Here is a 13667-nt window from a genome sequence, read left to right on the forward strand (position 1 = left end):
AAAGAAAAGCACAAAGTGCTGGAGTAACTCAACAGGTCAGGCAGTATCTCTGGAGAAAAAGGATAGATGATGTTTCGCATCGGGGCCCTTCTTTGACCGGAAGAAGGTCCTCGACCCGAAAAGTCATCTATCCTTTTTCTCCAGAGATACTGCCTGACCTGCTGAGATACTCCTGCACTCTGTCTCTACCTACTGAAAACACAGACAAACGCACCAACATCAGCGTTTTGGAGGAAGCCAACATGACCAGCATCATCACCACCACAATAATGCAACAGCAACTTCGATGGATTGGCCATGCCACCCACGTGTCCAACACACGTCTCCCTAAACAAATCCTGTACTCTCAACTGAAGGAAGGTCGGCGAGCCCCCGGCAGGCCAAAGAAACGCTTCAGGTTCAACATCAAGACCACTTTGAAGAAATTCCACATCACATAGAGCATCTGGGAGCACATTGCACTGAACAGGCTCTGCTGGTGGAAATCCATGCAGGAAGGAGCTGAATGTCATGAAATGGGGCTACGCCATGTTGCAGAAACAAAGTGACAGCACCGTAAGGAGAGAGAGAAGGGGGCTCGACAACTACCAACCACCGCCAGTCTCCACTGCCCACGTTGCACCAAGGTGTGTGGATCGCAGATCGGCCTCTACAGGCACCTGCAGACCCACATATAGACGACCCTATGGAGAGGAGAGGACAGTTATACTCGTTTTGAGTGACCGCCGATGATGATGAGGGTGATACAGCACCTCATATTTCACTTGGGTAGCTTACAGCCCAATGGTATGAATGTTGAATTCTCTCATTTTAAGTTAGAGAATTCTACAAGTCTCCTCCCCCCTCCCCTCCCTTGCCCTCCTTCCTCCACCCTAGTCGTTTAACCAGTTCCACTGTTCATAACATTGTATCCCTCTTGAACACACTTTCCCAACAATTGACCTATCAGGGAATCACCCTGCCTGAGGTCATCTGTTGCCACCCCCCCCCACCCCAACCCCCACCCCCAACCCCAAGTTCAGTCTGAAGAAGAGTCCCTACCTGAAACGCCACCTATCCATTTTCTCCCGAGAGCCTGTCAGACCTGCTGAGTTACTCCAGCACTTTGTGTCTTTCTTCGTTATAAAACAGCATCTGCGGTTCCCTCCAATACCTTCAGAGATGCTGCCTGACCGGCTGAGTTATTCCAGCACTTATGTCCTCTTTTGGAAACCAGCATCTGCAGTTCCTTGTTTCCACACTATGATATCTATATAGTCAACCTGTTTTTAGAATCTGCTGACCTTGCTTTTTGAGAGTTCAAATCAAAATGCAATCTACCAGCCCCCTCCAAGAATAATCTTTCTTTGCAATCACTACCCGAACCTCAATAAATTTCCACCGCCTGCAGTTGTGATAATAAGTAAGGAGTGATATTTTGCGGGGAAGAATTATATTAGAGGAAGTCTGTTTCAATGATATAAGTAAAAAATGTCAACTCACAAACCAGATTGTTTCACTCTTTGAGAATTAAAACAAAGTTAAATAAATCATAGCCTTTTCTCAATTGTTAAACATTGAATACCATGCAAACAACAATTTAAAAAGGAGAGACATAAGACATCAAACATTTGCATATGTTGATTGCAGCTGAGAACAGGGTAATTATTAGTTAGAGACAGAACACATTAGCCATGCATCAGTCTCCATTTCATGTGCAGAAAGCATCAACTTGCCGAGGATAGAAAGATTCTGGTAGAAGAGCACCGTCATGCTATTAAATAATTTTTTTTGTAAACGCTGCAGAGAATAAACGGAATATTTGGAGAACCAGAGAGGAGAATGCTTTCAATGGCCACACATTGGTTGCAGAGGATAAAGCACATCTGTGAAGATAATTGCAACATCAGAACGCAGAGGGCACTGTCTAGGTGGCTGTGACGTATATTGGGTCATTCAGGGAATCCCGGGAAGGATGAGTCAGGCCAACATCGGGAAGCACAATGCAGCTGAATCAGAGTTAGGTTGAGCACGCATTTAGTGACACAAGAGGCAACAGATTCCGGAATCTATAAAGCCTAATGCAGCTTTATAGGGCTTGGGTTTGGCCACATTTCGAGTGTGGCTTGCCGTTCTGGTCACCCCGATACAGGAACGACGTGGCAGCTTTGGAATGGGTGCACAGGAGGTTTACCAGAATGATGCCAGGATTAGGGGGCCGTAAATCATGTCATAGGAGCAGAATCAGGCCATTCGGCCCATCAAGCCTACTCCGCCATTCCATCATGGCTGATCTATCTCTCTCTCTCAACCCCATTCACCTGCCTTCTCCCCATAATCCTTGACACCCGTACTAATCAAGTCAATGTCCACCATAAAGATATTATCTCCAGGGAGAGTTTGGACAGACTTGGAATGTTTTTATCTGAAATGCCGGCCATTGTGGGGAGATCTTATAAAAATTATGAGAGGCATAGATATGGTGAACCTATTATCCACGATGAAAATATCAAATACTAGAGGGCATAGTTTTAAAGGTGACCTGGGCAAAGTTTAAAGGAGACGTGTGGGGTGCTGCTGGCGGTGATGGAGGCAGAGACGATAGTGACTTTTAAGAGACTTCTGGATAGGCACATGCCTATGCAGGGATTGGAGGGATATGGATCACGTGCAGGCAGATAAGGGTTGGCCTTGGCATCATGTACAGCGCAGGCATTCTGGGCCGAAGGGCCTGTTCCTGTGCTGTACAGTTCTATGTTCCATGCTAAACTGCTGGAGTAATCCGAGTCACGGCATTATGGATTGGCAATGACATGACACAGTGGCGCAGCAGTAGAATTGCTGCCTCACAGCACCAGAGACCTAGGTTTGATCCTGACTATAGGTACTGTCTGTACGGAGATTGGAGGTTCTCCCTGTGACCGCATGGGTTTTCTCCGGGTGCTCCGGTTTCCACCTTCCAAAGACGTGCAGGTTTGTAGGTTAATTGGCTTCTGTAAATTGGGTGTGGGATAGAACTATCGTACAGGATGATCATTGGTCAGCACAGACTCGGTGGGCCGAAAGGCTGTTTCCTCGCTGAAGATAAACTAAACTAAATTCAGCATCTGTGAGGGAAGAGGAATCGTTGACCATTTATGCCGAGACCCTCGCAAATGGGGCTAGATTTTGGAAGGACTGTATGATTCATATGTTGCATTAGTGTGTGTTCATTATAAGTGTCTTTTAGACTTTGGACTTTAGAGATACAGCGCTGAAACAGCCTCCGAGTCAACACCGACCACTGATCGCCCCGTCAGCCAGCACTATCCTACACACGAGGGACAATTTACAATTTTACTGAAGCCAATTAATCTACAAACCTGTGCGTCTTTGGAGTGTGGGAGGAAACCGGAGCACCTGGAGGAAACCCACACAGTCTCAGAGAGAATGTGCAAACTGCACACATACAGCGCCCATAGTCAGGATCAAACAAGAGTCTCTGGCGCTGTAAGGCAGTAGCTCTACCACTGCGTCACTGTACTGCCCTTTTTATTGAGAAACCCTGTTGGTTGGGTCAAAACTCTGATTCAGGGCACCGTGTCAGGGGCCGAGCTTTCCCTTTGCTGTGTTTTATATACACCTGATTGCCCAAATTGTGACAGCCACCATAACAGCTCTTTCATTACCTTCTTTATGTTTATTTCCGTTGGATCTTGGAGTGGAAGGACGATCTGTTAACAGATAGAAACTCTTTAGCTGAAAATGGTGGAACGTAAATGTCTGATCCAGGTTCTCTGACAACTCCACCGGGATCCACCTGCAACATTCGCCAACCTTACACCAGAAAACACAGGCCATTCCCGCAGGTGGACATCCACACAATCCCACTGTTTAGTGCTGAATGTGTCTGTTTGGTTTGAAAGAAAATATTTGCTGACTTCATCTCAGTTTAATGGCCATCAGAATACAGCACCCGGAATGGCGTTCCAGCTCTTAGTAACCAGGAACATTTCCTTCTATTGAATTTTCACGTGAAATTTCATTAGAATCACGTTGAATTATTTCTCATTTCATCTCAGTTTAAAGTAACTAATTTTGCAATTGGTAAAAGCTAACACTTCACTTGTACGCAAGAAATAGAACGTGGTGACCAGAGATTTAATGTCAATAAAAAGTTTCATTTTGTGTTTCTTTCCCCTGGTCTTACTTTTGTTTTAAGGCTTAAAATAGCCAGTTAACTTTCAACCAGGTACATGGTCCCAAGTCGAGTTTGGTCTCAGATACAAACACTTCTCAGCTGTCGGTCTTACCTGGGTTGCCGGGATTTCTTTTGCTTTTGTCATTGTTGTCGTCAAGGGCATCAGCCAGGTCCAAATCAGAGTCAGAATCTGTGTCTGAGATTGCAGAGGAAATCCATTCAAACACAATCCAAGCAGAAGAGGGGGGGGGGGGGGGGAGTAGGGGGTTGAAATAAGTGAATTTGTGAAGCAGGAGGAAAAGCTTTCAAAGTTCCAGCAGTAAAGAGAAAACGGGAGACAAGAGGCCGAACATCTTTGCGGTGAAAATGCTCCGACATATATGTGTGATGGCAAAAGATGAACAAAGTGAAGAATGTTCACAAGAGGGAACAGCAAAGGCATTGGAGGAAAGAACAAGAGTTGGCTTACAGGCTGGAGAAACTCAGCGGGTGAGGCAGCCTCTATGGAGCGAAGGAATGGGTGACGTTTCGGGTCGAGACCCTTCTTCAGACTTTCAGGGATTGTGCAAATCAACACCTTGCAATTTCAAAATTCATGGGCAGTAATAAACAAAACTGTACAAAATTGAATGTCTGAGAGTGTGTGGGGCCAGGGGTGAGTTACAGAGTACCATGGAATGGAAGGATTGATCACAGCCCTCTGAAATACCAAGACTGTCTATTTTACCATCTAACGATAAGCAATAAGCGACTTACTTGGTGGCTTTTTGGTGGTTCCCGCTGTTTTTATGGTTTTGCGAGGAGGTTTGGTCGTTCGAAGAAAATCCAACAGATCATCTACAGAAACAGATTGAAATAAATTTACGCAGGATGAAGGGAAGCCTTGGAATCAAAGATGCATGCCGACATTTTCAAGAAGAAATGCTGGGAATGTCAGGATAAGTGTGGTGGCATCCAGCAGAAGCAATGAATCATCTCAGTCCATTAGCCTTTTACCTCTTACAGAAAGGTTTAGTTTAGAGGTACAGCAGGGGATCAGGCCCTTCGGCCCACCAAGTCCACGCTGACCATCGATCACCCGTTCCATGTTATCCTCCTTCCTCATCCACTCCCTACATCCAGGGGCAATTTTAGGGAGGCCACTTAACCTACAATCCCACACGTCTTTGGGATGTGGGAGGACACCGGAGCACCGGAATGAAAACACGTGGTCACGGGGAGAAGGTGCAAACTCCGGACAGACAGAACCCAAGGTCAGGATCGAACGCGAGACTCTGCCACTGTGAAACAGATGAGCCACTGTGCCACCCTATGTGCTCAAGAAATCTTCTTGAATTTTATAACCAACAAATTAATACTTTTGCAAATGACTTCAGTACCTTAGAGATGGATTTGACTTCAAACTGCTGGAATCACTTAAAGTTAAGAGCTTAATTTTCATTGTTTCATCAACGTATGTGGATCTAGGGTGGTTTTGACATTGACTTTCTGATGTGATTAGATATTTGATGGGATTTAATCTTCTACACCTTATCCAGCTGCGCAGTGTTGCTGTATTGGACTTTGCCACAGCAACATCGAAGACTTTATAAACAGACTTAGACCAGTTGTGCCAGGCTTGGTCATGGGTTTAAGGCCAGGTATATGACATGGCAATAGTTATAGCATTAGCATTAATGGAATGCGACACAAAAGCAGAGAAGTACTGTGCCATGTGCAAGTGAACATAGAAACATAGAAAATAGGTGCAGGAGTAGGCCATTCGGCCCTTCGAGCCTGCACCGCCATTCAATATGATCATGGCTGATCATCCAACTCAGTATCCTGTACCTGCCTTCTCTCTATACCCCCTGATCCCTTTAGCCACAAGGGCCACATCTAACTCCCTCTTAAATATAGCCAATGAACTGGCCTCAACTACCTTCTGTGGCAGAGAATTCCAGAGATTCACCACTCTCTGTGTGAAAAATGTTCATCTGGCTGCACTATTCGTATAAAACTTATCCGATAAATTCTTCCCCACGCATCTCCGTTACATCTCTCTCCACAGATGCTGCCCGACCCACTGAGGACCTCCAGCAGTGTCTTTTGCTCCAGATTCCAGCATCGGCAGTCACTTGTGTCTCCTGGTGATAAACTACCGAGGGAAGGAGATAGTATTCACAGATAGTTAAGTTCCCATTCCCGGGCCCATTTAGCTCCTGAGCAGTTCGAATAGGAAGAAGGTAAGTAATTACTTATCTTCACGTTTAAAAGGGAACTGCAGATGCTGGAAAATCGAAGGCAGACAAAAACTCTGGAGAAACTCAGTGGGTGAGGCAGCATCTATGGAGCGAAGGAAATAGGCGTCGCCTATTTCCTTCGCTCCATAGATGCTGCCTCACCCACTGAGTTTCTCCAGTATTTTTTATCTAACTTCTCTACACGTGGTAGTTTATTGTTTCCGCCAACAGATGTCAGTGCAGAACTTTGAAAGATACTTTCACAAGCCTCACGAGCCTTTCTTTACCCTCAAAAACAAGTTGAAGCTCTAACTTGAATAGACAACAATCAGACAATGCTCCAAATACTCAGCAGGCCGGGCAGCATTTGTTGGTTGAGAGAGAGGCAAACACAGTTAACGTTTCAGATCAATGACCTTCAGCGGAAGTGGGAGCTATTGGGAATAGAAAGTTTAAGGGAAAAGGGAGAAGAGAGTTGAAAGGTCGGAGGGAAAATGATTGGGATATGGGGAGAATAGGTTGCAGGAAAATATGAGGGAGAATGTGACTGATGGAATTGCAATGAGAGCCAGCATAAACATGATGGCCTCCTCCTATGTTGCTATGAAATGAGTAGCTTTTTCCCTGCATATCCTATGATTATAATCTCTAACGTAACATTTGTTACCATCCATTCACTCCAAACCATCATCGTCACTGTTGGTCGAAATATATTGAAGATAGAAGAGTACAGCATAGGAACGGGCCCTTCGGTCCACAATGCCCATGTCGAACATGACGCCAAGTTCAACTAATCTCTTCTGTCACATAATCCATATCCCTCTATTCCCTACATGTGTGCCTCCAAATGCCACTATCCTATCAGCCTTCACCACCACCCCCTGGAAATGCATTCCAGGCACCCACTACTTTGTTAAAAAACTATGCCCCTTTAAATTTTGGCCCTCTCACTTGAAGGAGATGCCCTCTTGTCTTTGACCGTCCTACCCTGCGTAAAAGGTTCTGACTGTCAAGCCTATCTATGCCTCTCCTAAGTTCATTTACTTCTGTCGGTTCTCTCCACAATCTCCAGTATCCCAGAGAAAACAATCCTCGTCTCAACCAAATACTATCAGGGCTTCCCTCAACTCCCGTGCTCCAGAGAAATCACCTGAGCCAAGATGATGCCCTAGCCAGGTGACTCTCCGCATGCTAGTCCCAGATGTAGATCAGCAATCATTCATTACAATCGCTCCACTCTTGTTACTCCCTATATCATGTATCAGTAGATGGCTTGATTGCAGTCATGTATAGTCTTTCTTTAACAAGTCAGCACGCAACGAAAATGGTTTTCACTGTACTTCGGTACATGTGACGATAAACTAAACTAACTAACTAACTAACTAACTAACTAACTAACTAACTAACTCATCCAAGTTTGTTGTAGCTAACACCCTCTAATACTAGCATTCTGGTAAACCTTTTCTGCACCCCCTCCAAAGTCACCACATCCTTCCTGTAATGGGGTGACCAGAACGACACACAACATGACTTCCTGATACTTGATGCCCCAACTGATGAAGGCAAGCTTACATTCTGTACCGCTGCATGCTGAAAATTATTGCACATTAATGTTATGGGAATACTTTCACCAAAGGATGGCATATGTTTATCAAGGCAGTCACTGCTTCTTCTCAACGGTGTTTAGGGATTGGCCATAAACACTGGCCAAACGTTGGTGATGCACAGATTCCAAAAATAAATTTGAAATAAGTCATAAGTTCATGTCATAGGAGCAGAATTAGGCCATTCGGCCCATTGAGTCTACTTCGTCATTCTATCATGGCTGATCTATCTTTCCCTCCCTCCCTTCTCCTGCCTTCTCCCCATAACCCCCGACACCCTTACTGATCAAGAATCAGCCACCTTAAAAATACACGATAACTTGGCCTCCACAACCGTCTGTGGCAATGAATTCCACAGATTCACCACCCTCTGACCAAAGAAGTTCCTCCTCATCTCCTTCCTAAAGATACATCCATTTATTTTGAGGCTATGGCCTCTGGTCCAAGACTCTCTCAATAGTGGAAACATCCTCTCCACATCTATTCTAATGCCATCCTGCCCCTTCTCCTTGAACACAACCTCAGGCATTTCCTCTCTAACATCTCTGCGCCTCACAATCACACCTCTCGAGTGCCCCCAGCACCAAATAATTCCCAGATTCCACTTTGCAACCACGCCTTCTAGTGAAAGGACCATGCATTGATCTGGCATACTCCCCCTGCACTCCCCTCCCTTCTTTAGTGACAATCCTCAAAGCTACATCTCTGACCAGCCTTTGTCAATTGGATCTGTGCCAATATCTCATTCTGCGGTTTGGTGTCAAATTTATTTGTTACTGCTCCTGAAATATTTTATTATGTTCAAAACCCCACATAAAGGTAAAAAAAAGACACAAAGTGCTGGAGTAACTCAGCGGGTCAGGCAGTGTCTCTGTAGAACACGGAGAGGCAACGTTCTTCAGGGTCCGAAGAAGGGTCTTGACCTGAAACCCATGTTCTACCCATATCCCTGCACTTTGTATCATCTCTCATTGTTTCTTCTACGTAAAGGTTTTCTCCGAGATTTTGGAATTGGGAAGGTGAGAGAGGGAAGGAACTGGAACATTGCCCCGCATAACATCCTTTTCCCAGGATTTTTTAGAAATTCAACCTATTACCGACCGGTTAGGTTGACTAACTTACCGTTGTCTGACCCTTTCTTCGGTGCTTTGGTAGTTGTCCTCTTGGGAGATTTGGTGTTTGTTTGGTCGTCAAAGTCAAAATAATCTGCAAAGTCAAATTCCCCTGGAAGATATAAATGCAACTGTTGAATTAAACTGGAAATGCAAAAGTGTGAACTCGTTAAGATAAAACCACCTTCAAGATTTTCCAATTTACTGTACTTCTAATAAAAAAATAAAAAATAAAAAAAAATAAAAAAGATTTTCCAATCAGTAGGAAGTAATTGTTTACTATGTGAAAGTAATGGAACGTTACAATGTATGTAATGTCATCGTAGCTAAGAGTGTTCTTACGTCAAGTATGTCAGGAATGCACCAATGCATCTATGTGCTTCATACGTGCATTATCGAACACAAAATGGGGCTGATTTATATAAAAATGGCATTAGCAGAGGAACTTAAAGGTCAAGAAGAGGACTGCAGCAGGCAGGAGCGAGACTGGGGAGGGATTTGCAAACAATGTAGGCTGGAGATGGACAGACGAACAAGGTTAATGATTGAACAGGACTAAATGTGAATTAGAACATGGTCATGTTTTGAAGTGTCTGGAACAAGATAGTTAAAGAGGAGGGCGGTGAAATAGTCATGCATAAAGGTAACAATGAAAATCTAGCAACATGGAAACACAAGGAACTGCAGATGCTGGTATTTTGCTTACAACACCAAATGGTGGCGTAACTCAGTGTCAGGATTAGCGGGCATTATCTACAGAGAGAGTTTGAAGCGATTTAAATTGTTTTCTCTGGAACACCAGGACATTATGGGTTAACCTGATATCTATATACATAAAACTCTCATCTTGTCCTCTTCCAGTTTGCGTTGTTTTTACATTTGCGCAAAAACAGTACCCGATAGCGCTAGGATTTTTCGCCACCTTACCCACCATATGAATATTCTATTCTATATTCTATTCATTCTCCTGTGCTACAAGTGCAACAAGTATTGGTCCGATCGGTGGAATAGTACATAAGTTATTGTTTAAAAATCGTAAAAAACACCCCTTCCGGCACCCGCTGTCAATCACCGGCAGCGAGGAGAATAAAGCTGAAGGAACGGAGAGAGCAGAGTGTGTGGAGCGGGCGCGGAGTGAGCAGCATGCGGGCTGCTTCTGCGGAGACCAGCACGACGAGCCGGGAGCCGCTGGGTGGAACCAGCTGCCGCTGAGTGGGACCGGGAGCCGCTGAGTGAAGCCGGAACCGGACCGGCAGCTGCTGAAAGCCGAAGGTGCGAGGTGAGCAGAGTGCGAGCTGTATCTGTGGCGACCACAACCACCCCCCCCCCCCACAGCCACCACCACACCCACCCATACCCCCCTCCCTCTCCATCACCCACACACCACCCCCCCTCACCCACCTCCCCACCCTCACGCACCCCCCTCCCCACCCCTCCCCCATCCACACTCCCACACACCCTCGTCCACGCCCCCTCTCCCACTCCCCCACACACCCCCCTCCCCCAAGGGGAGAGTTTCAGAGTCCTGACAGCGGTAGGCCACGGCAGTGCTGCCCCCACCGGCCCCCCGACAGGTCCCGCCCAAAGCAGTCCCCCTCCCCCGGGTGCAGGCTGCTCCCCCACCAGCCCCCGACAGCCCCCGCCTGAAGAATGCAACGAGAGACACAACAGATACACACCTCCCCTCTCACCCCACATCCCATCCCAAGTTGATCTTGGCATCATGTTCGACACAGATATTGGGGGTCAAAGGGCCTGTTCTTGTGCTGCACCATTCTATGTTCTTATGTTCAATGTGCTAAGCAGAGGGCGTTTCAAAAGCTGTCAATCTCAGAGGAGAAATTAGATTGGAAAACATTCAAATCAATTTGAATTAGAATCAGAATAAATGGCTTTAGAAAAGAGATGAAGAGGAATTTCTTTAGTTAGGGGGCGCTGAATCATTGACACAGACGGCTGTGGAGGCCAAGTCACTGGACAGAAGGCAGGACAATGGGGTTGAGAGGGAAAAATTGATCAGCCATGATTGAATGGCAGAGTAGACTGTTGGGCCGAATGGCCTAATTCTGGTCTGAAGATTCATGAGCACAGCATCAAGGTACAAATATTAAGCTGAGTATAAGCTGACGCAATGGCGATTTTTACTCGATCACACAAGGCTGATGTTCTGGCTGCCAAAGATCATTTGGTGATGGTCAATGTTTGCAAGGTGTGGTGAACAGCACCAATATGAATGTGACCAATAAACGACTGGTACTGGATGCAGTAAAGCAAACCAGAGCAAACAAGAATGATCCTGGGGATGAGTGGATTAACGTATGAGGAGTGTTTGAAGGCTCTGGGCCTTTATTTGATGGAGATTGGAAGGATGAGAAGGGATCTCATTGAAACCTACTAAATAATGAGAGGCCTGGATAGAGTGGATGTGGACGGGATGTTTCCACTAGTGGGAGCGTCTAGGACCATAGCCTCAAACTAAAAGGATGTATCTTTAGAATGGAGATGAGGAGGAATGAAGATGAGTCAGAGGGTGGTGAGTCTGTGGAATTCATTGCCACAGACGGGTGTGGAGGCCAAGTCATTGGGTATTTTTAAAGCAGAGATTAGGAAGGGTGACAAAGCTTATGGGGAGAAGGCAGGAGAATGGGGTTGAGAGGAAAAAACAGAACAGCCATGATTGTATGGTGTAGTAGACTGGGTGGGCTGAATGGCCTTATTCTGCTCCAAGTCTTCTGGTCGAACCGTGGCATCCAGGTCACTTGAACTGCAAAGCAGACAGCAACAGGAAACATGTTCCCGATGTTGGGGGAGTCCAGAACCAGGGGCTACAGTTTAAGAATAAGGGGTAGGCCATTTAGAACGGAGATGAGGAAAAAAGTTTTTAGCCAGAGAGTTGTCTATCTGTGGAATTCTCTGCCTCAGAAGGCGGTGGAGGCCAATTCTCTGGATGCTCTCAAGAGAGAGTTAGATAGAGATCTTCAAGATAGCGGAGTCAGGGGATATGGTGAGAAGGCAGGAACAGGGTACTGAATGTGGATGATCAGCTATGATCACAGTGAATGGCGGTGCTAGCTCGAAGGGCCGAATGGCCTACTCCTGCATCTATTGTCTATTGTCTATAACACGAGGAGAACAATCTTCATAAAAATAAAAGGCTGTTATTCGGAGTCTCTATTGAGACTAATTCAGAAATCAATCAAAAAATAATTCAAACTCCGCCTGGAAACAGTTTGTGATTTTGCAACTGGTGAATTATAGATTAGGTTGTTTCTATTCTGTATTGCATTTTCAATAGCTTCTCGTCCCACCTCTTAATGTGAAATGAGACTTCCCTGGTGCATGTTCAATTATCCCTTTCAGGCAGATGTATTATTGCCCTCTATAATGGCAGGTAGGGATGGAAGCAATACTGGAAGTGACAAGGCTGAAGATAATTATCTGTCTTGTTGAAATCAGCCTCAGCTCCATCCATGTAACCAATTGTCTTTATCTCCAGAACCCAACCAGACCTTGCTCATGCCTCACACCCAACTGAAGGTGGCCATGCCTTCAGCTACCCAAGACATGCCTTGAGCATTCCTCCTTAGATCTTCTCCATGTTGGCACCTTTTTTCTCTCCTTTAGAGTCATAGGGCTATACAGCATGGTAACAGGCCCTTCGGCCCACCTTGTCCATGCTGACCAAGCTGACATACTAGACTAGTCCCATTTGGCCAATAGCCCTCTATAAACAGGTACTCCTGTATATCTATCTCACTGATGCTTCCGAACTCATCCTCCTTTTATGCTTAGAAAGGAGTGTGCGGCACAGTGGCGCAGCAGTAGAGTTACAGCACCAGAGACCCGGGTTCGATCCTGACTGCAGGTGCTGTCTAGTAGTAGGTATGTTGCAAAACCTACCTTCAGCGGGGCTGCAGATCTGTCCCAGCCCGTGTGCGCGATTTTGGCGCCGTTGAGAGGGGGGCGGTTTTAAAACGCGATTTTCCCTAGGCTATTCAAATAGAGGTTGTTCAGCCTACTTAGTTGCTGACGAAAAATCGCTGGGAGATTCTTTCGCTGGAGCTATTTTTTAACTATATTGGTTAATTTAGTTGTTATAGTAAGTTAAAAATTATCCTCTAAACCCACGACCGCCGACAACGGGACGGATCTCATACAGCGGACAACGGAAGGTAGGTTGTTTATTTTTACCTTAAAAAGAGCTTCTTAAGATCCCTTTATACAAAGTTTAATGTTGCGAGTAGCTAATTTGGGGCCCCATTAAATCCCGGAGTATTTTTCTGGGCATTTGGGGTATAAATCTACCGCAATGGGAACGTTCTAAACCAGCGCGTTCCACAGAGTTCCACAGGATCCCACACGAAAGCTGATTTAAATGGCCATTAATTTACAGCAATTGAACACTAAATTCCTTCCATTTGGCCTATAAATTAATGTAAATGAGATTTAAAAATCATGTTTTATTGTGAATTCTTTGTGAATGTTCTTTGGACACAGGCTATTTAAAAATGTTAATCTTTCCTTAGGAAATGGATAGATGTTTAGATCTAGTAATTGAAGTTTGGAATTA

At 45.4% G+C, this 13667-nt stretch overlaps 1 protein-coding gene across 1 annotated transcript in view; it reads right to left on the minus strand.

Moving 5' to 3' along the window:
• cd99l2 (CD99 molecule like 2) overlaps positions 1 to 13667 on the minus strand; it is a 155062-nt gene that overhangs the window by 12668 nt on the left and 128727 nt on the right. Inside the window, exons 4-6 of the mRNA XM_033030254.1 lie at positions 4916 to 4991; positions 4272 to 4355; positions 3648 to 3692 (exon numbers count right to left, since the gene is read on the minus strand). Coding sequence (XP_032886145.1) covers positions 3648 to 3692; positions 4272 to 4355; positions 4916 to 4991 — 205 coding nt within the window. The remainder of the gene's footprint in view (positions 1 to 3647; positions 3693 to 4271; positions 4356 to 4915; positions 4992 to 13667) is intronic.

This window comes from Amblyraja radiata, chromosome 12 (assembly GCF_010909765.2).
Source record: "Amblyraja radiata isolate CabotCenter1 chromosome 12, sAmbRad1.1.pri, whole genome shotgun sequence".
NCBI classification, from domain to species: domain Eukaryota; kingdom Metazoa; phylum Chordata; class Chondrichthyes; order Rajiformes; family Rajidae; genus Amblyraja; species Amblyraja radiata.